The 23,725-nt window shown below is 41.9% G+C and overlaps 1 protein-coding gene across 2 annotated transcripts in view; it reads right to left on the bottom strand.

Moving 5' to 3' along the window:
- Positions 1-23,725, bottom strand: part of NCAPD3 (non-SMC condensin II complex subunit D3) — a 40,285-nt gene that overhangs the window by 7,368 nt on the left and 9,192 nt on the right. For both annotated transcript variants that reach the window (XM_034754747.1, XM_034754746.1), the window contains 15 exons: positions 18,546-18,619; positions 17,519-17,653; positions 16,543-16,763; positions 14,654-14,845; positions 14,200-14,297; positions 13,960-14,075; positions 12,507-12,614; positions 10,700-10,814; positions 10,500-10,607; positions 9,279-9,517; positions 8,463-8,542; positions 2,582-2,719; positions 2,089-2,222; positions 1,720-1,919; positions 933-1,043 (listed from right to left, as the gene is read on the bottom strand). In XM_034754747.1, coding sequence (XP_034610638.1) covers positions 933-1,043; positions 1,720-1,919; positions 2,089-2,222; positions 2,582-2,719; positions 8,463-8,542; positions 9,279-9,517; positions 10,500-10,607; positions 10,700-10,814; positions 12,507-12,614; positions 13,960-14,075; positions 14,200-14,297; positions 14,654-14,845; positions 16,543-16,763; positions 17,519-17,653; positions 18,546-18,619 — 2,069 coding nt within the window. The remainder of the gene's footprint in view (positions 1-932; positions 1,044-1,719; positions 1,920-2,088; positions 2,223-2,581; positions 2,720-8,462; positions 8,543-9,278; positions 9,518-10,499; positions 10,608-10,699; positions 10,815-12,506; positions 12,615-13,959; positions 14,076-14,199; positions 14,298-14,653; positions 14,846-16,542; positions 16,764-17,518; positions 17,654-18,545; positions 18,620-23,725) is intronic.

The raw sequence follows: 23,725 nt of genomic DNA on the forward strand, positions 1-23,725 counted from the left end.
CAGTCAATTTATTTTACTTCCCCATCTTAAAATCTCTTCTGACCAGCACTTACTGCCCACGTTCACATCATAGCTCTGAAAGTCCAACAGAAAACGCTAGTTGGGACAGTTTCTGTTTAAATGAAAGAGAGAGTCTATCAAAGAGGTCTGCTGCTGATTCATGACTTTATAATGCTCCTCATTGTTATGAATATTGAAGGTTTATGCCCACTCCACAAAGCGAAGCCTTTTATTTAATGTACACAGCCCTCATCTGTATTCCCATCACCACCAGAGCAACCTGACAACCTGGCTATAGGAAAGGAATGGTTTACCCTACGAAGCTGTACAATACGTTTCACTGGGTTTCAAAACCTCCTCATATGGTGTTAGAGCCCTGCATCAGGACTGGAAATAATAGCGGGAGCAGGAAAAATATACTTTGTTGTGGGCAGGATTGGGTGGGTGGTAATTTGCATTAAATCACTCACCAGGTTGTCATAAATAGAATTTCAGCAATGTGAAGTAAGTTTGGGTTTTTTTAAAAGAAAGGTCTTAATACTTAAATTTAAGCAAGGGATAAAAAGAGAGACTTGATGTCTATTATAACAGGAGTTAAAGTATTTTTACATGGTTTAAGCAAGATTTGTGTTATTCTTTTAGTGGTAAAAATTATGTCTGAATTCCCTGTGTGTATATTTAAAAAACAGACTATTTTTTGTTCATTTTTAGTAGCATGTGGGAATCGGTCTTGTGGATTTGTGAGATCCAAGGTTTTTGCAGTGGGAGCGGGATAAAAATGCAACAATGCAGGAGCAGGTGGGAGTGGATACTGCGGGGCAGGTCGGGAGCAGGATTAAAAAATAGTCCGCGCAGCGCTCTACCTTGGGTTCTACTTCTGGCCACGCTTCCAAATTCGCAGCCTGAGAGAAAAATCACAAGTCTTTCCTTACCCGAAGATAGTTCATGAGGTCTCTCAGAGCTGGAATCCTAGTCTGTTCCAACAAAGACTTCAACGAAGTGATTATTGGGATGATGTTTTCTATGAAGTTCTTCTTCTGAACCTGTAGTTTAAATAACACACAAACACCTAACATGACATAACACGGGATGGTTCATTTCATTCTTATGTAGATAAATGGCCCCTAAACAATAAACGAGTAACAGCTTAGCGTGCATACATCCCACGTGTGTATGAGCATACACGTAGCGTAGTGATGGTTTCACTTTATCCCAATACGTGATCTGCCTTTTACGCTGGTCCACGTCAGTCGTTCTAATGGCAAGTTGCTGACAGCTGCATCAAATCCTATCATTAACTTCAAACGCTTCACCCGTCAGCGTCTCTTAGAGCCAAACTGCGCCATAGTGTAATCCCATTGACTATAGTGGAGTCCTGTCTGTTTACACCAAGTCTGAATTGGGCTCTTCAACTAGGGAGGAATCATTTTAAACATGTTAGTCGCCAAACTGCTGGCACATTCTAATTCAAATTGACTGTTCAGCCTCCAGAAATCAGCACTCATTTATAGGACATTTTCATTTTGCAACACATGCTGCTTGCACTGATTCACTAGCTGTCCCCAAATCACAAGGACTGTATGGGCGTATAATCTGGGGAGATGGGTGCCAGTCCCTACTATAGATCACTCACTTTACTCAAGATTGTCCCAAGCTGCAGGTTTAGATTTCATTCAGTGCTGTGCCCACTCTTCCCACTGCATGCCAAGTGGTACTCACTTGTGAGATGAGTTTCTTTTGTGCTGCCTGCATGACAGCATTGGCCATGTCCATTTCATCCTCAACTGGCTGGATATCTTCATCTTGTTTAGATCTCATAGCAGACAGTTTGATCTCTTTGCAGCTAAGGACTTCAAATGTATCGGAGAGCAACTCATTGGCTTCCATGTCCAGTGGGAGGATGCCATCCACAAAGCATGCTGTAAGAGATCAGGAGGAGGAAGATTTTTATTCCCAGAACCAGGCTGCTAAATATAAGCCAGGGCAGAAGGGTCCCTGTGCTGCACCCAGAGGCCAAACAGATGCAATTGGCTCATCACAGGATTTATTTTTACAATACTCATTCTGTGCCAAAAACGATGCCCCTACCCAGGATGTTCAGGCTGATTTTAGAAGTGATGTTGAACCTTTGCTCATCTGTAAAATGCTCTAGCAGGAACCTGTAGATCTGCATTCTTTTTCCTTTGTTATCTTTCCCCTTCAGAGAAAAGAGTTTCTTCTCCCTGTGTAGATAAAGACATTTTACCTCAGGCAAACACATGTACATGGAATTACAGAAGTAAAGACTTTAAATCTGGCAAGCAACATTTGACTGCCACCTTAAAGGTCCAGAAACCTACTGCATAACACATACACACACATTCTATTCAGAAGTCTCTCATGGAAGGTGCCAGGGGGAAGGCAGAGTATTGTTACCTTAATATGAATTATTCTTAGGATTTTATTTTTCATTGCCGCGCACTATAAAAAGTGACCATGAAAGCTTTGCTCCAGGCCCAAAGACTGCATGCCCAGCACCACACGGATATTCACATGCAACTCCCAGTAACATTCAAAGAGAGGTGGCCAAACATTCACTGACCGCTCACTCTGGGGGAACTTGTTGTACTTCTCGTGTTTCTCATAGCTGTTGAAGTGGAAAATGCACTCGATGAAGTGTTGGGAGAACATGACTGGATTCCTCTTCAGTAACAAGTGCACCAGGCAGAACTCCCCAAACCTGGATACAGGGTTGAAAAATTAGAACCACCAGAAAACCTCTTTCATTCTAGAGGCCACCTCCTGAATTATAGTGAGGTGTGCAAGCTAATTCAGCAACCCAATGTGTTGTACCCAAAGGACATGGCAGAGACAGACTCCGGGAAATTAAACCTTCCTCAATACGACATTTAACCCTTTCCCTCCCACATCAGGGCCTTGAGAAAGATGCTGAACTATTTACTTTGAGCCCCGTTTCCCCCCCCATCCAGAATTGTGCTGAAAAGCTTTCAGCATCTATGGTGCAGGTTTATTTCTATTTATAATTCAACACCGTTAAGAGAGAAAGAGAAGTAACTTTGGCGAACAATAAACCAGGCATAACATTTTCAATAACTCTTAGGTCTTGTCTACGCTACAGGGGGAGAGCGATCTAAGTTACGCAACTTCAGCTACGTGAATAACGTAGCTGAAGTCGACGTACTTAGATTTACTTACCGCAGGGTCCGCACTACGCTATGTCAACGGGAGACGCTCTCCTGTCGACTCCCCTTGCGCTTCTCGTTCAGGTGGAGTACAGGAGTCGACGGGAGATTGAGCTGCGGTTGACATCAATCGCCGCGCATTGATCTCCAGTAAGTGTAGAGAAGCCCTATAGTGATTTCCAAGCCTAAGTCCTGTTTTAAAAAGGGACTTAGACACTTAGGAGACTAAGGCCCAGATTTTTAAAGGTATCGAGGCACTGCTGCACCCAGCATCACACCTAGCAGATTTAGGAGCCTACATCACATTTTGAAAAGGGGTTTAGGCACTTAGCGTAATTACAGTTTTAGCCTGGACAATGGTTAGTTGAGTTGATACTACAAAATTCTGTTACAAACAAAAGGCTTCTTCATTCTTCTCAGTCTGGAACATACTGTTATGGATCAAGACAGTAGTTTAAACAAACAATGACAAAGGTTTTGCAAGCTGAGTGACCTTGGATTATGTTGACTGTTGAGATTCAGGTTTGACTGGGAGTTTGGCCACACACAAAAGAAGGAAGAGGAAAATGGCCTTGTGGTTAAGGCACTCAACTAGAACTCAGAACAACTAGATTTAATACTTGGTTTTGCCATAAACTTTCTGTGTGACCTTGTGCAAATCACTTAGTTACTCCGAGCTTAGGCTTCCCATCTAGAACATGGAAAGAAGAGTATCTCCTACGTCACAAGGGGATTGTGAGGATAGACACAGTCATGTTTGTGTTGTGCTCAGATATGACAGTGAGGAGCACTATGAGAATGTGTAAATACAATCTCATTTCAAAGCTACCACCCAAACGGATGCTGCTGCTAGGGACAGGATGCTAAATTGGAACAACAGGACTCAAATGCTGGAAAATATATGAAAGCCTGCTCAGATAAAGGTATTTTGGCAGAGCAGTGTGGGGAGACAGGACCTGGAATGCTAAAGGACTGAACTGGAGGGTCTCAGCTAGAGGGAAGTGCACAGGCACCGCTGTACATGAAAGCTTGCACAGTGTTTACTCGCATTAGATCTGGCTCTTGCCAATGCTGCTGGCTGTCCACAGCAAGCCAAGTTGAGGGGCAAAACAGTACATTCCATGAGACATTAGTTTGCAACAAGCAGTCCCACGTCCTCGAAATGGACTTCAACTGATGAATTCAATTAGCTTTGCCGGTCCACCTTTTGGTTTTTACACTAGAGGTCTGGGCAGAATTTTCAGGAGCAGCTGAATAGGTTGCGCATGGAAAAGTCATAAGCAACACTTAACTGATTTTACTTCCTATCGAGAAATACAAAGGATGATGCTCACTCAGGAAACACGTGTGTATTGGGAAAATATTCAGGGAGTTTCCTGGACTCAGTTATCATCAGTGATCTGAACACTGGACCGCAGCTGAGGCCTGGCCTGAGGCCCAAGGGATACCAACAGGTGGAGGCTAGGCATGTTTGCACAGTGTTAAAGCATTCATTCACAAGGGGAATGGATTGGAAAAAAACCTCTGGCCTGGAAAAGGTTTTGGTGCAGGGAGTTCTTGTGCATCACTTACTCTCCTATGCCATTCCTTCACCATCTGATCTAACATTTTATATTAGTTTACATTCTTCCCTTTGCTATTCTGGGAGATCAGAAACACGTTCCCCGCAGAAAGTTCAAAGTCATTTACCCATATGTACCTGGCTTTAGGTATCACCTGAGTTCTCTGAATTCTATGGAAAGGAAGATGGTATTTGCTCTATATTCGTAGTGTGAAATGCAAAGGGTTTCAGATCTACCCCTGCACCAATCCAGGGGTCAGAACTACAGGATACTTTAGTGAGAAATGCTTGCATGAAGTTAAGCCCAGGGAGGAGATAGGGGAGGGACAGAAATAAAGCAAAAAAGCATCTAGTTGGAACATGATTTTTAAACACGGTTCATCAGAGTTTGTGGGGGAGAAGGGAGATCCTAACAACAAACATTGTTAGACACTCATTTTGTCTAGACCTATGTTTAAAGAGGATCTACCAAGGATTTTTTAAAAGGGCCATGGGGCCACTTTGGCTTTATTTATGATATATTCATAAGGTCTGTCTTTTTGGGAAGGGGAAAACAGTGGGGGGTTCTCCTTGCTTTTTTACATATGAATGTCAGGTCTTGTCTGCCTTAGAACAGTGTTGTCTTGAGATCTAGCGAAATGCCAGCACTGGAAGAAAAGATATTACCCAATAAAAAATGCAATAATATATATTACCTCACCTACCTTGTCTCTAGCATTGCAAGAGTTAGAGAGTGAAACCTGAGCTATTTAAGGGGAGGGATTTTTATCATCAGCTCTTTAACTCCAGTTATTAGCATTTTAGACATTTGTTAAAGATTCAGATACTCCCATTCCACATACGAAAGAGTGACAACTCACAAACATGCTCTCCGACATCCAGGAATAAACCTGCAAAACCAGGGAAGACCAGACTTGCTGTTTCTAAGTTAGAAAGCAAGTAAAAACTTCTCAACTCTCCCAACCACATTTTTCCATGCCTTATTAAATCATAAAAGGAAAAAAGGGCAGAAGCCATTAAAAAAAAAAAAAATTCCCTTGCAGCTCACCTTTAAATACATTCCCTAAGCAAGTCCTAAGGGCCTCATAAAGTTCACCCCCATTTGAGCAGGCTGCCCAAATTAATAAGCTCTCCATGCAACTGTTACAGATGTGATTTAAGGCAAGAATGTGAGAGCTAAAATGAAGGCCAAATCATTCAGTCAGCAGCTCAGCAGGCTGTGCCTAGCAATTGCAGCTTATGTAGTCAGTGAGAACATTCACTGACCACGTGCAGGCGAAACCCAAGCACGTTATGGTGAGGTAAGAAGAAAGCTTGAACCTTTGCTATGAAACACTGTGCTTTGGGAGCCTACTGGCGGTCAGACCATTAACCCTATTTGCCCGTAGGTTTGTGGGGTTAAGTTTACTATTTCAAATGTAAACAGCTGTGTTGGCATTGAAACAACGCAGATCATTGCCCAAGGAAACCTTTTCATTCTGGTACTTTAAATTGGTCACTGGAAAAGAAAACGTTAACGGTTTTAAAAAGGAGCAATTATCAGGTCTGTAGGGTTGTTTTCCCTCCCAACAAGGTAAAAAATTAGTATTGATCTGAGAGAATCAGTAACTGTGCTGATTCAAGTGTATTTTGTTTCAAGGATTCAAACAGAATTCAATCTACTGTACAATAAAACCGGAGAAGCTGTTAATGTAGAGGAGCGGTAGTTACCTTCTGGCGTGCCTATGACTGGGGTGTATGTAAGGTCATCCCCTTCTCTCCTTTCCCCATATCAAAAGTCACCAATTATGTGCACGTGACAAATTTGTTTAATTGGCAAGAGAGTACAAAGCAGCAGCTGAAAATCAAAGCGTGTGTATGTTCTACTTCCCAGAACTCAGAGGGAAGAAAACTAAACAAAAATCCAATTTTATATATTTTGCAAAGTTAGTCATTGCAAGGCCAAGAGCTGTATGTCAATCCCAGCCTGGAATAAAGAGTTTTTGTCTGTGTGCACCTGCTGAATATGAATGCCCAGATACAGGCTCCCAACAGAAACTGTTATTGTTCCGTATCTAACGCCTTGTGAATACGATGCTGCAATGCCGCCACCTACTGGAAAGAGCCAGGACTGAACATTATAAAAGTGCTCATGAACAGCCCCAGACTGATGGCTCTGGCTGTAATCCTCAATTTATTTGGAGTAGGCAGGGACAGTGGCAGTGGTTGGGCAAGCTTCCGCTGCACGCATCAGCTACCCATCCATTCCCTAGAGGAGCAACCTGCAAGGGAGTTCATCTCTCCACATCTCACTCAGTCACTGCCCTTCCTACTGAGACTGACAACAAGGGTATGTCAGTATCAAATACGGTGGAGCTCAATATATTAACACCCATCCGTTAAGAACGAGACCAGAACCACCAAGTTACCGCACCAAGGCCAAAACGGGTGTCAAACAGTAATAACTTATGGTATCTTCTGAACTACGTTTGGGTAAAATCAAGACCTCTAAGCCCACAGAAGCCAAACAATTCAGATTTCAGGCTAATTCTGCAGGATCCCTGGTGTATCTCGGTATGGCAGGAGATCTTCAAGCTGTGGTATGATGTTTAAAAGGAAAATGAATAGCAACATGCAAAAATAAGTATTGAACTGTAACCTATGGCTACTATGTAAAGTGGGAGGGCAGTTTTTAGAACACCTGTTTCAAAGTTGCAAATTTCCTCATGTATGTAAATCATGACAAGATAAAAAGGGCAGAGCTGCCCTGTAGGCAGTGCCACCCTAGGGCACTCTCTTGTGGCCTGACGTGGCCCTTCTGGCACCCTACCTCAGTTTCCTTCCAGTTTACACCCAGAACCTTTAAAAAATTAAACTCCAGAAGAGAGGGAATATTAAATATCATCTGGTTCCCTAAAGAGCCCTTTTGGCCTCCCCTTAGGTTCCAGGTTTCACAGCTCTACATCTAGGGGGACTGTGTTTTAAATCCTGGCCTCTATGGTCTGCGAACTCTCCTCCCCTCCAGTTCAGGGGTTGCACAGCCCTCCTTCTTGGGGACTGTGTGCTGACTGAATTCATCCTCTCAGCAGCTCTTTCCAGCAGCTCCTCCTTGACTGGGCCTGGAACCTCCTTTTGAGTCACCCATTCAGTCAACTCAGTCTCTTGATCCACCGGAAGTGGGCCTAATAACCCCAAACACCTGTCAACACGGGCTTGGGAAAGAGGGGAGTCTTGCCCTGCCTGCTCTATAAAGCAGACTTGGGGCTTTAAATGAACAATGGTCTGGAATGGCCCTACATGTTCCCTCTCCTAGACATTAACTGCTTCCCTGGACCCTCTTCCTCGCTCCCAATGACTACTTCCATTATTTCCCTGGCCCGCGTCTGCTTTCCCTGGACACATGGAACGAGTAACTGGTCTCCCCAGCCATGTCCTCTGACCTAGAGGCCAGTACCCAGTTCCATGCACACATGAAAGAGGGAACAAATTGTATCGCTCACTGTTCTCCCTCCTGCCATGTGTGTACTTTCAGATGAGTTCAAGCTCAGAGTGAAGTTTCCCACTCCTCCATTCCCACTTTCAAAATTTTATTAGGGCATAACTAGGGAGAAAGGGGGCAAAGATTAAAGAGCACATGAGCTTTCTCATGGAGATTTCCCTCTTACATTCAGAATTAACAGCTGGGATGTGAGATTCAGTTTGCTTTGCTCTCTGGATAGTTTACAGAACTGGTATCCTACCTGGCAATATCTGGGTTGGGATCCACCAGAGAACTGACAAATCTGAAGAACAGGGACTCCTTCCACTTCACAAACTCCTCCTACAGGAAAGAAGTAGACAGTGAAACGTCAGCATGAACCAGGAATGAATGACCCTACTTGATTCTTCAGATTGCACCTAGATACACCCTCTGGGTTGTAACAGGAGGCAGACAAAATAAAGCTCAAGATTCCTTAATTCTGAAAATAGTACATTTATTTAAATACCATAGCAGCAGGTGTCCTGATTTACCATTAAATGTTAGCAGAACAAGGGAAGACAGAGAAAATCTCAACTCCAATGCTGAGGTGCCAATAAGGCATTGCTCTACACTGTTCTCATGAATTAACACATTGGTAGTCTGCCTGCCTAGTATACATTATTAAACAGGGGGTAGACTATCTTCTGCCTCTCACATATTGATGTCCACACCACAACTGATAGGTCGCCAGAGAAGATTAGTGCCCTGCTTCTGCTTGGTGGACACCTGTTACACCCATCTACTGGGGGTGAAATTGCAGATTCAAGAAAACAAGAAAAGACAACAAGATAGACAAACCTTGAACGAAAATCATTTGGATAGTCTGCTGAACTACCATGCTGGAAGTCTATTTATTCATCCTAGTTAAACTATGGCAGGAACAGTTTACTGTTAAGTGCATCTTAAAGTTTGGGTAGATTGCAAAGATATTTTAGAGTCAATCTGAAAGCTGCATATCCATTTTACAGGTTGCTAGGATTCTGTATGATGGAGGCTGTTGGAATGTAGTGAGAACTAGCCAAAGCCCGCTAGTCACCTGCAGAAGGTTGGTAAGCAGGATCAGTGTCTGCTTGCGGATGAAGGGGTTCGGGTCCTTCAGGCACATGGAGATGTTGGGAATGTACCTGTCCACCATGGTGGTGTAGCGGATACACAGGTCACACATAACTATGACGACGTTATTGCGAATGGCCACATCCTCAGACACCTCTAGCTCACGAGCTAGGGCTGCGACACATTTCTTTGCTAGATCCTCATGCTGCAGACACAGCTTACCTGTCACATAGAGAGGAGAGAATCGGGGTTCTGAATGTTACAGTTCCTCACCCCTCAGGACTATCTTTCCACCTCCTCTTGGTGGCATTTGAGTCAAAACACATGGACAGAGAAATAAGGCCAAGGAGAAATGAAAGCAGAAAATAGCGAGAGCAAGAAGTAAACAAGGGAATAAAAGCAAGAACGTCTTAGTGGAGACCATATGAGAAACCCGCAACCCACCTCAAGGGAAAGGTAATCAAGGAGGAAGATTGTCCCATCCCTCTTCTGAGAAAACATGAGACCTAGATCATGGATCTAGTAACCCCGTTTCCTCTTTCCCAAAGGGCCATAGGGAGCTAAGAGTGCAGCCAAATGTCCTATGCATAACAAGAAAAGAGCCACCCCAGTAACATTACTAGAAGCCTCTTAAAATAACACTAATACTTTGCACCTCTAAAGGTTTCTAAGCTCTTTAAGAACAAAGGATTGAGTCTCATGAGGTACCTAAGTGAGGAAGTAATGTTATTCCCACACTAGAGAAGTGCCATGTCCATGACCACACAGGAAGTATAAGCACAGCCTGCTCTGGAAAGCATTGAATTCCCTCCATCCCTCTAGTGAGCCTCTTGTGCATCATGTAGTTCCATAGTCAGATGCCACCAAGCTCACAAGAGTACAAGGTTGGTACAAGTCTGCAGGGCTCTTCAGGTCCAGCTAACTGCTACTCACTGGTTAGGTATGGTAAAGCTATATAAAGCTAGCGCATTAATAGATTCAGTATGTACTCTCACCCACTCCAATATTTTTATTGGTGTATGCATATTGTTACTACAGGGAATTATCTGAATGCTTGGAGCTTCAGCACTATAAACACTGAATACAGTTCATGTCTGGGTCTAAGCTCATACAGAAAAGCTGTAGCAATTGTAACGTGAGAAGAGAGAAAAGGGCAGGAATCAGTGGTACATAGCATCTATTCCCACGACAGGACAGCTCTTACCCAGTGTAATGAACGCATGGGCTCTGACCACTGAGGGCATAGCAGATCCTCTGAATTGGGACAGTGGCTGAGAAACTGGGAGTTCCTCACCATCTGGAGGACTAGACACTGGGAAACAACAGACCAAGAATTAAAATACCCTCAAAACCAGAGAGTTTTAGTTCATAAATGCAAATGTAAGAGTAAAGGGAGGACCTCACATTGATCTACATTGACAGGACAAGCCAGAATAGACTGAATCAAAAGAAAGATGCGTTTCTCCACTTTGGCTGGACATAGCTGTGCAGTCTCACCCAAGGTGAAGAGATGTCTCACCTAAAGAGAAAAGCAACACTGTCAAAAGGTAACAGCAGGGCTGACAATTAAATCAACAAGCTTCCACACACGTTACCCAAGTCAGCCAATGTTTCAATAGCTTCCAAAACAGCTTCAAATTCCCTCTGCCCTTTAGAAGGGAAGGCATCACCCATGATGTAGGCCTGTATGAGGCTCAGTTACATCTAATTCATTACTATTTAACTGCTGAGAGCCAAGTTCCTTTAGACCTGTCCCTACTACACGGTGAAGTTCAGTGGTGACATTTATTATTGACAAGTTGCAAACAGACAATTAAATTCCTAGTTTTCCCAAAAAACAAAAATGAAGGCAATGACATGATGCCTTTTGCATTTGTATAATGACTGCAACTTCCCCAAAACTCTGGAAATCACGTCTATTCTATAGCTTTCTATAGCATCACTCAAAATTTCTATTAGGAATGATATCAAGTCACTGACACACTAGAGTCTATAGACATGTACTCACAGAAATACCACAGGGATTTAGTATTTTCCCCTATAACTGTAAATTAATGATACTCTCCCCTCTCTAGAAACCTCAAGATTGGAGAAAGTAAGAGTGGCAAGGGAATAGAGGAGCTATGTTTCTTCAGCCTCCAATAGATGCAAATGATGACTAGATCCCTTTAAGAATGGACTGCTCTGACAAGTGAATATGTGAAAACGAGACTCTCTTACTGAAAGCAGTTCCCTGTGTATTAAAGTCATATCTGCTGACTTGAGTTGACAGAGTTTTTACTACTTCTAACTAGTGCCACTCCTGCCAAACCAGCACAACTCTGGGAGAATGAAGTGGATTCTGTTCTGGATTGTGCATCAACAGGATAAATCGTATTCCAATTGAAAGGGTCGCCCGTGCAACACCCCTTTGCCTTCAAATTGAGAGCTCAGCTACATTTGTGCATCCCAGGTAAAAGCAATAAGGCTGCACAGATCTAACTGAGGTTCTAATTTTAAGTTAATGGGGTTGCACAGGTCTAAATGAGGGCAACCTTTTGTCTACAGAATGCTTTTCGGTGGTGGCAATACATGAATCAGAAGGAGCCTATTTTGACTTTCAATCCATAGACTTGAATTTGCTGACAAATTCCCATAAAACAAGCACATCTGATGTAGAGCCACTGAGATTAAAGAAAAGGTCACCGCACTGATCACATTTGGAGTGTTGTTTTCATTACCATAAGGGCTGGAAAGAGGTTTTTATTTATTTATGTATGTATGTAGTATAAGGAAAGGCTAGATTCTGTAGAAATTGATGGCTTGGGCTGTCCCACTCACCAAGGAAAGTTTCCCACTTGCAGTCTACTTTCCAAGCCCTACTTCTTATTGTGTGTAATACCGTGACAAATTTGTGATGACTGGCCTGGGCCTGCTGTTCTCTAGGACTCACAGGAGAACAAAGTATTGCATCTCATGAACTATTCCAGTGAATATTTATAAAACAAATATGATTCTAATTCATGTTTATTTCCATAATAAATATCAGAAAAGTAAGCTAACGGCCAAAAAACAAACAAACAAAAAAAACCCACAACAAAAATATCCTGTATCAATGTACAAGGCAGAGTACTCCAGAGAACACAGCTCAGCTGGACAATCATGGAATCATTTTAAAGAGGGAACAAATGAATTCTTTGATCAATCAGTACAGAAAGGATACCAAGCTTACCAAGAGGTCTTCTTGCAGCTGCTCTGCTCCATCCTCTTTGAGGACTATACTGGAGATGTAGCTCTCACAGACAGATACTAGATCTCCACATACCTGGTTCAGCAGCTTCTGTTTCAAGATGAAGGCAAGTCAATGCAGTGCTTGTTAAAGAAATGCATCATGGGTAAAACATCCTCCATGCATTAGTCCTGAATTGGTAAACGAAAACCTTTTTCTAGACTCTGAAATGAATAACATCTCTCTCTCAGCTCCCTCACACTAAGCAGTTTCTCTATGGTTAAAAACTTGTCCCAGTCTTTATTTAACAATCTAGCTGCAGGAATCAGCTGCAAACAAAATCTAGGTAAAATCTGCAAAAGAACATCTGATCTGAACAGTTATTTTCCTCGTTAGGTTTTAGGGATTGTTGGTATCTAGGCAGAAAGGGTCAATTGTCTTCATTTGGCATTGCTTTATGAATCTTACAATCTCCCAATGATAGAAACAGAAGAACCCGCTTTAGCACATTGCTATAGGAATTTACTAAACAGCATCTCAGCAAAGCACAGTGCTGCCTACAGCAGCTAGTGTGGTTACTGCATTTTCTCAAGCTATTTACTTGGCTACCCATGGTAGATGTCTAAGACACCATCATAAGGTAGATGTGATTAATATTGGGAAAGGAAATTAATCTATATGTAGGAAGAGTCTAATATTGAGGGAAAACTCATGCCAATTTAGCCTTTTTTTTTTTTTCTTTTAAAACAACACTGCTTAGGGTGAGCTCTAGAACTTAGCTACTAAAGATAGCCCACTTCCCAGATACTGAGATGGAACAGGCAGATGGGCCATAAAAAGGAAAGGAAACCAGGTGGCAAAATTAAAAGGGAGGCAGAATTTTCCACCAGTAAATTAGAATCGCCCCAGCTTTCCCCATTCTGCAGACCTCATTATAAAAGAAGGATCTTTACACCAACCTGCTCCCCTTCCCAGCTTGCCTTAGCTTTGTCACAAGTTGTTCCATTAACATAGTCTGCGGAACACTGTCACCTACTTTCACTTGAGTCCACAGCAGGTTGGTAGTGACCAACTTAATCTATGGTGGCATATATGGAATGCGTCTGTAGCCTCAACATAATCTACTGGAAAATCATCCAAATCACAAAACTCTGTATCAAAACAGGCACTACTGTAGGTAGTGAATTCAGCAGATTTCAATTGCAAAACATCCTCTTGAAAAAAAAAAAAAAAAGAAGCAGCTCTCTCAAACCCATCTTTCACACTAGGTGTATGCCAGTGCTGGTATGATATACCAATAAAGATGGTTAAACAGAACAGAGGTGCAATTTTCTAGAGTCAGAAGTCTCTTTCCTTTGTGCGCTGAAGAAACCAGCATTTTCAGGAGAAGAAAACGTCTCCGTCTTCTCGAGACGTGTGAAATACACTTTTAAAACAGTCTATTTCGAAGCCCCACCTGTGCTTCCTCAGGGGCATCTGTGTACGCATGGCAGAGCTTCTGCAGAGCTTCAACAGCTGGACTAATCACCTCCAGGGGACACTTAAACTCCTTCAGCCAGCACTTGATATCATCTGAAAAGAAGGTCAAACACCTAGCTGAGGCGAGTGCTCATGCTAACTGACTATTAACAGAAAGACAAAAATACAGTGGAGCTAGGAGGCAAAGCTGAACACTGACCCACGCCAAGGCACTCACCAATCAGCCTGCCCTGAGTGTTTCTGGGGAGATGCTTCGCAACATGGCCAATTACACACAGGATGTGACCTGCGGTATCAGTGCTGGTATTCTGCTGCCTGAAAGGCCGTAAAGGGGACAAATAGAAACATTAATCTAAGAAGAAAAACTGACTAGAGTCAGAAAATCCTTTCATTTGGATTATGCATGCTGAAGACAGAACTGTCAGGTTGAATGAAAACATGATAAAGCTCGAAGGCAACTTTAAGGTACTGGATTTTATCGGGTTCTACCTCAAGACTGCAGGCCACTGCTTCTCTCCTAGATGGAAGCACCGTTAGCTTAAATTAAGCACTTTGATCTAAGCAGTCACCAAACAGCACTCTACCTGTGGAGAGGCAGGAAGAGGAGATCGTTCTCTTGGCCCACCCTGTATGTCTCTTTATTGCCGAATGATTAAGATAGAGGCACACACCTGCTGACACTGTCCCAGGATTCAATTATCTTGGAGTAATCCAGCTTGGGTGAGGAACCTGCTACCTTTGCGAGCAGCATCCAGGCTGATACAGCATGCTCTGTTTCCACATGTGACATTACATTATTTATGAAAGTGGAGGAGAATTTCTCCTTCTGGGACCATACATAAAAAGCTTTGTTTAAATAACGGCTGCAAGGAAAACAGAAAAGAGAAAAGAGATAAGCACACAACAGACAAAACAGCTAGTCTTGGGAACTGTATTAGGGACCAGCAATTTTAGCCAGTCTACCCTTCACACAGCCGGCAACACAATGAAGCTGGTGACATTGCCGGCTGGTGGCTATTTATTCAAAAAAACTTTTACTTCTCATTGTTCAGAGCAAATCAGGATTTCCATTCTACATTTAACCTCAAATATTTACACCCATATTCCAATTCATAATTCAAGTGCGCACAAAGCTTCTGCCACATAGACATGGATGTAACACTATACATTTCAGGTCACTGCTAAATTGGGCCCAGTGTCTGGTATGCTTATAGCCAAGAAAACTTAACTAGAAGAATCCAGCAAGGGAAGATTTTTTGTGGGCGGTTTCTAGCCAACATCCCCAAGCCAAGAAGAAGATAAATTTGTTATTAAGGGACAGGACTGGGATTTATTCGTCTGGGTTTACCCCCATCTCTGAGGAAGCTCACTCTGTGTCATTAGGCAATTCACTTTACCTCTCTGGGCCAAAGTTTCCTCTTTTGTTAAACAAGGACCACGATACTTGCCTTCCTTCTGCTGGGGGAATTCTGAAACTCAATGTTTATCAAGTGCTTTGAAATTCTCAGTTGGAAAGTGTTATGGATGTGCAAAGTATGATATACAAGGGCCAAAATTAGACTGGTAAAATAATTTTGCAAGCCAGAAAGACAGCACGACCGACAGATCAGTTTTCTATTTAAGATCTATTGCATGCTGTTGACTAATAAACATAAGGCTGCTTTTAATCAGTGTTCTGTCCCTGTCATTTTGTGTGTCACCTCATCTCTTTTGCTACTTCCCACAGCGTTCTGCAAAAGGCAGTAAGATCCTATTAGTCATAAGACAAGTAACATATTGTCACCAGAATGAAGAGGGAAAAAAAAACCCCATGTACTCTGATCTCTATAAATATATAGATGGTTAATTTTCTCATCACCACACCCTCAATTAACTTTAACAGTCCAAGTTCCTAGCAATACACCAAAAAGACACACCACATATGTCATTCTCCCATTCAAAGACTGGAGTTCAGGGAAAAGGCATCAACGACAATAAAGTTAAAACATCCAATACACGGGAGAATTGTGCTGTGCTCACCAATTGCCAACATAGAAATAACTGGTTGTTGATTTTCAGGCCTGCTATACCCTGCCCATTAAACCGGTAGAGCAACACAAGAAGCTTAGAATATAACAATACCCACATTAGCACTGACAGTATCACTTAATAGTAACATGTACTTGTATTACATCTTTCACCTGGGGATCTCAAAGTGCTTCATTAAAAATTAATTAAGCCTCACAACATCCCTGTGCAATAGTTATTAAATACATTTTAACTGTAAGTAAACACAGATGCACAAAGTTTGGAGTCATACAGAAAGTGAGTGACAGATGGGAACAGAACCCTGAACTCGTGTCCCAGTCCTCTACTCTAACCGATAAACAAGCTACTATTGTTCTACAGTGCAATCAATAATCTCCTGACACAGGGTTAGCTGGACACATTTCATGTGTTTTTATATGAGTACAAGCATCATAACAGCAATACATGACTAGAGAAACACGGAGTTGGAAGGGGCCGACATACGAGTCAAACTCCTCTTTATTGACTGGAATTGGCAGTACAACTGACCTACCTCAACTCCTGGTTTTCTGCAGTGATGAGGGCAAGGAGATCCCAGGCCAGTGTCTGGTTTCGGTCTTCATGCGTGAACTTACTATAGTGTTTAATGTGCTGCAACAAAAGTTGATCAAGGCAATCCAAGGCCTTTTCCTGCACAGAGTTCTCATTGTCCATCACAACAGGGACTACACCTGTTAACCAGGCCTTCTGTATCATAACATTATTGTGTTGAGTCTAAAGAGACGAAAATTCCTATTAGAAATACTTTGAAGCCAGTAATTCAGATTCTATGCATTCAGATGCTATGGTGGGATTAATGAGAGCCGAGACATGCTGACAGACTCAAGAAATTTTAGTTTCCAAGGTATTGATGGAACAATATTGAAGTCTTACAATGTATGGGACCAGTAGCCTTAAATCTCTTCATCACCATGGAATTGCTGAATATTATATTCATGATCAAGGTATCAGTTATTCCTACTGACCTGAGGTTTGTAATATTTATTTACTAAAACCAGTGTGACACAGAGTAAAGCACTACAACAGGCCACTTAAAATGAGCAGTAGTGAGCTGTGCCTAAAAAAACTTGTGCTCTTATCCTACTTTCCTAACCTTTTGTAAATAAATATCAAAGCAGGAAAAATCTTTCAATGATACAATCTGCATACTGCAATCTCAGTACGATTCAGATTTTTTTTTTTTAACCTGACAAGGTGAACAACAAACGTACCAATTTGCTACAGGAGAGCTGTATCAGAGCCAAAAAGAGATGTTTTTAGCAATAGGAAATTTCTAATGTTGTTCACAACTATGCGTAAGAGTAAGATATGTCTTTCATGTCATAGGGAACGAAGTTAAATCAATCTAAAGAAATTCAGTGGAGAAATAAGTGGCTAGTAATTTATGAGGTCTTTTCCCTCTTTTTTCCCCTTTAAATAAAATTATACTCTGCCAGTCTTGATAAATATTGTGCATTCTTTCCCCTCACCATAAGGAGCTCTGTAATCGACTGTAGTGCCTGCTTCCGTACAGAGACGGCAGGGTCCCGGCAGCGATCTTGAAGAGTGGACAAGTCTTCTGGGGTACATGGGATCACCTTGTGCTTCAAAATACTCATGAAGACCTAGAAATCAATCACCATGACAACACTGATAGGAATACAATGGGTGCACATTTGGCTGCCAATGAAAAATCCAATCCACTTCCTATTGATTTCAATGGGAGAAGAACTGGTCCCCATGACAGTAAATCCCAAGACTTAGAGGTACACTGGGGGACACAAAAACTGAAAGTGAACAGGCTTTGTAACAGCACTTAGGTAAAGTTAGCTTCACCTTTCCCCCTGTACAGTCACAATCAGTTTCCCTTTGCATTTGTGTGGGTCATCACACAGTAACAAGGGAAAGGAAAACATTCTAAAGACCCAAAACAATACATTTGTAAAAGCATAAATCAACTATCAAGAGAACTGTGGGGCCAGGATTATATGCTTAACTATTTTCATTTTTTTTTTTTTAAACTGACTAGATTTCAAGAGGACAGTCTCTTTCAAGACCAACTGCCTGTTATTCTAAGATTTTTTTTTTTTTTTAAACTAAAGTAGCACACTCCAAAATCGAAGCTGGATAAAATCCAGTTCCTTTGTAAATGAGTTCATGAATTCTTGACTAACTACCCAACTAACATGCCTCAATTTATATAAGGAAGTTGCTTAAATTAAAAGCCTACTGACATTTGAAAAGAAGGCCTATTTCTAAATGATGGAACAAGTGATCTTCAACGAGAGTACTGGTAGAATTCTTCATCATCATTGTGCTTGCATTATTCACTCATCAATTATCAGGAACAAGTGGAGAAGGCATTTTGAAAGACCTGCCTGTATGCTGCAGGAGCAGAAAAATGAGGCCATGATCCATCAATGAGCTCCATGTGGGCAGATCACTGCATGAATTCATTGCAGGATGTTAGCCTACATGTTTATATTAATAGCACACAGTACTCAGTAGAGAATATACCTGGAGTGCAGACTTCCTGACATTTGTCTTCTCATCCCCTGCTCTCAGTCTCAGCATACCCATGATCTCCTTCCCTGTCCAGGGAAAGCATGGAAAGAGAGTCATGAGATCCAACACAGGTAGAGACTGCAGCACCACCAGGAGATACCGATAGGGCAAGCAGCACACTCTGACAAGGTAGAGCACACCTCCGCACTCTGTTGAGCATGAGTTGTTGACAGGGAAAGAAAAACCACACACGATCTGGCAGGTAAGCCAAAGAAAAACTGATTTTCAAATACTTTATTTGTAATTTTAAATATATTTGTATTGTTTTCATATTTTAGGTAAAATCCTGAAAGGAAAGTTATGTACAGAAGAATGGCTATACTGGGTCAGACCAATGGTCCATCTAGCCCAATAGTCTGCGTCTGACAGTGGTCAGTGCCAGTGAACAGAACAGGGCAATTTCAAGAGATCCATCCCCTGCCACGTCCAGTCCCAGCTTCTGGCAGTTGGAAGTTTAGGGGCAGGGGGTTGCATCCCTGACCATCTTGGCTAATAGCCATTGATGGACCTATGCTCCATGAACTTATCTAGTTCTTTTTTGACCAAGTTATACTTATCCATATTTACTCCAAGGTCTCTTTCGTGTGGTTTTACGGCTAATTTAGAAACAATCATTGTGTGTATATAGTTGGGATTATTTTTTCCAATGTCCATTACTTTGCACTTACCAAACACTGAATTTCATCTGCCATTTTGTTACCCAGTCACCCAATTTTGTGAGATCCCTTTGTAACTCTTTGCAGCCAGCTTTGAACTTAACTATCCATCATTTGCAAACTTTGCCATCTCACTCCTTACCACTGTTTCCAGATTATTTATGAACACTTTGAACAGCACTGGTTCCAGGACAGATCCCTGGGGCACCCCGCTATTTACTGCTCTCCATTGTGAAAACTGACCATATATTCTTACTGTTGTTTCCGATCTTTCAACTAGTTACTGATCCATGAGAGGACCTTCCCTCATATTCCTTGACTGCTTACTTTACTTAAAAGCCTTCAGTGAGGGACACTGTCAAAGGCTTTCTGAAAATCCAAGTATACTATATCGACTGGATCACTCTTGCCCACGTGCTTGTTGACTCCCTTAAAGAAGTCAAATAGATTGGTGAGGCATGAATTCCCAGAGGTAATTCTGTTCTTCATTATAGTTTCAACCAATTTTCCTGGTACTGAAGTTAGGCTTACTAATTGCCAGGATCACCTCTGGAACCTTTTTAAAAACTAGGTGTTACATTAGCTATCCTACAATCAACCAGTACAAAGGCTGACTTAAGCAACAGGTTACATACTACAATTGGTAGTTCTGCAATTTCATATTTGAGTTCCTTCAGAATGTTTGTGGGATACCATCTGGTCCTGGTGACTTGCTACTGTTTAATTTATCAATTTGTTCCAAAACCTCCTTTACTGACACCTCAGTCTGGGACCGTTCCTCAAATTTGTCACCAAAAAGGAATGGCTCAGATGTGGGGATCACCTCTACATCCTCTCTAATATACTGGGACCAACATGGCTACACCAACAATTTTTAAAGGATACCTTTTTGTCTCTAATCACCTCTTTCACTCTGGTATTTAGCCATGTTGGCATTTTTTTAGTTCTATTATTCTTTTTCTTATTTGGGGTGTACATTTAGTTTGAGCCTCTATTATGATGTTTTTAAATAGTCTCCTTGCAGTTTTCAGGCATTTTACCCTTGTGACTGTTCCTTTTAATTTCCATTTAACTAGCTCTCTCATGTTTGTGTGGTTTCCCTTTTTGAAGCTAAATGCTACTGTGGTGGGTTTCTTTGGTATTTTCCCCCCTTCGAGTATTCTAAATTACTATTACCGAGCGGTTCAGCTATATTAATCTCTTGGACCAGATCCTGCATTCCACTTAGGACTAAATCAAGAATTGCCTTTCCCTTGTGGGTTCCAGGACAAGTTGCTCCATGAAGCAGTCATTTAATATGTCTAGAAATCTCTGCAACCTTCCCTGAGGCAACGCATACCCAGGCAAGAGCATAGTTTAAATCCCCCATTATTATTGCTTTTTCTGCTTCTGTAGCATTTCTAAACGTTTTGGAAAAATAAAATAAAAATAAAGAGAATATGTAATTTGTGACCAATTGTTTTTCTTTATAAAGCGCCCTCAGATCATTTTTAACCTCAAAAGCCTTATCAAATTAAAACCGTGCAAAACTCTCAAGGAAGTCTGTATGATGGTAACTATGCTGTTTGTGGGACAGAGATTTGGGTAGCGGGACATGAGAAAACTGCTCGGAAATAATCTAAGATGGGTTACAAGCCTTACACACTAGAATCTCAGTATGCTTTACAAACATTAGTGAATTAAACCTCACAACCCCTTGTGATGAAGGAAGTATTAATAAATCTATTTTGCAGACGGGAAATTTATGGCATAGAAGGGTCAAGTGATTTGCATGAAGTCACAGAGTCAGTGGCAGAGCAAAAATAGAACTCAAGAGTCCTGGTGGAAGCAGAAGAACACTTCCGCTCCCTATACATGCAAATTAGGCCTAAAGCTTTATTTTCCTTGCCCATACTGAAACAAACTTTTACACGTGATTAGGGGAAATTATATAGTCTACCAGCGAGTTTATTAATTGGTAGATGTAACTAGGCTCCTATATTGTCAGTTATCACCCTTGACACACAGAATTATCAGCATTCCAGCATTAAAACTGGTTGTTCTGGCAAATTAGTTTCAATCCTGCTGTTATCTTTCAGAGCTCCTATAGTGGAATTTCCTACATGTTCATCTTCTTCTATGTATACTTTGCAAAGTCTCCGTGTAAAATGATTCCCCAATTAAACAGTGTTTCTATAATACATGTCTAGCTTGGAGCACTGTGCTTCTGTGTTCTGGTCAGTAAAAGCCTGATCCAAAGCCCTCTGAAGTCAATGGGAATCATTCCACTGTCTTTAATGGACTTTGGATTGGGCCCTAAATGCCTTTTTTAATGGGCAGCTATTCTCTCCACTTGACTTCAGCTGCTAGATGGCTTGGTAATATCAGATTCTTTTACTGGAACAGAGATATACTGCCTCAATTAGTAGCAACAAGTTTTCTGGGGAGGTCAGTCCATGACAAACTAAACTATTGCAGGGGGAACCAACTAGCTAAGATAATCATGCTCTTGCCAACTGGCACTGTCTGAGCATTTCAGCATAATGGACGGGAACAGTATCAAGGTGACCTTCAGCAGGCAGAGAAGGACTAGAAAGGGAACGAACATGATGTAGTACACATCATGCACTGCATGCTGTGTAACATACATTAGTCCTATTGTACTCCTGGGGGAATTCTGCATCAAAATATTCTGCACCAAATATGCACACAATATTTGAAAATTCTGTAAAATTCTTCATATTTTATTGGTCGAATGGTTTCAATTCTTTCGGTAATTTAGTTAAACTACAATACAATGGATGAAGAATTGGAGTGGGGAGCATTGGAGGAAATCCCCAAACTCCCTTTCAGAATAGTAATGTAGCAAGGTTTGACCCTTTATTTCTAGTTTAATAGAATATCAGTGTTGGAAGGAACCTCAGGAGATCATCTAGTCCAAACCCCTGCGCTCAAAGAAGGACTAATCCCCAGACAGATCAGATTTGTGCCCCAGATCCCTAAATGGCCCCCTCAAGGATTGAACTCACAACCCTGGGTTTAGCAGGCCAATGCTCAAATCACTGAGCTATCCCTCTTAGTCAACAAATATATACAGTCAGATGCTCAGGGTTACATCATAGGCAACTGAAGAACAAATGAGGGCTGAGGAATCAAACTCACAGTTTGTATGGGCTACTGACCATCTCCAGAAAGGTCAGTAGCAAACAGTTCATGGAGTACATTTGGATAAGAAGTTTTTTCAGTCCAAAAATTTAGACCAGTTTTAATCACTAAAGCACCTTAAGCATTTATAAGGCCATACTATCCTTCACACCATTCTGGCCATGTAAAGGAGCCTTAAAACTTTTACACCTGTTTTATACTCCTGGGGGAGTCCTCTAAGAACAATGGGAACAAATCCCTAAAAAGGCAGGCTGCTACACTCTGCTCTGCCTGAGAGGACAGAGCCTGCCCGACACCTCGCTCCTCAGAAATACCCCAAAGTTCTGCCCCTCCCTGCCAAGTGTGCTGCAATAGCGAGCGAGAGGGACAGTCTCTCTCTCTCTCTCTTGCATGACTGCCCAGCCCTTCCCCTCCCCCATGGCGGTGATTTATGTCTCAACTGGCTGCTCCAGGCACCCAAACCAACCTGCCTGCGTGACCACTCTTGCGGCTTCCTTTGCTTCCCCTTCAGAAATCATTTTTCTGCAGGGAAGCAAAGAAATTTGCTGGGGACATGAATTCTGCACACAGGCAGTGATGCAGAATTCCCCCAGGAGTAGCCCCATTGGGCCAACACCCGGTATTCTTTTGTCTCTTCTATATATGGGTTTGGTCACATTTTGAATACATTGCTTAACATTTCTTTTCTTTCTCAAATATTTGAACTGTGTAGTCCTCACGTAAGTAAGAAATTAGCACAGGCCTGAGTCAAGTATAATGCAGCCAGACAACTCTGCTAATGTACCTCAACTCTGGCTCACATGTCCCCGGTGTTCCAGCTATCCAATCAAGCACAGCCAGCCCACTGCACTAAGTTATTGTTATTAATTTGTTTTATTAAGTGCCACACTCCTTACTCCATGGAGCCTACAACCTAAATAGAGAACACATCATACACTGAGTGGCCTAGAGGCATTTCTATCGGAGAGAGTAATACTTATAAGAATATCATATGTTTTACTGAGTGGATTCTTATTGGTTTTAAGGAAGGATTTTAATAGAGAAGATGGGGGCCTGTCACACTGAGATAGGGAGGGAGTTCCTGTGTAGGGAGCAGCATGGGACAAGTAACAAAGACATACATGAGGGACACAAGGGGAATAGTGAAGTGGGATTATTAGCTGTACAAAGGGAATGGTGGTGGGAGGAGTAATAAATATGAGAGCAAAGATGTGGGTACAGCTGTGCAGTTCCCAAAAGCTCTGGACAAGATGCCTGAACATGAGGTGGAAAAAGAAAAGGAGCCAGTGGAGGGATTCCAAGAAGTTAATAATGTGATACATGCTGAGCTGC

The sequence above is a fragment of the Trachemys scripta genome, chromosome 21 (genome assembly GCF_013100865.1).
Source record: "Trachemys scripta elegans isolate TJP31775 chromosome 21, CAS_Tse_1.0, whole genome shotgun sequence".
NCBI classification, from domain to species: Eukaryota; Metazoa; Chordata; order Testudines; family Emydidae; genus Trachemys; species Trachemys scripta.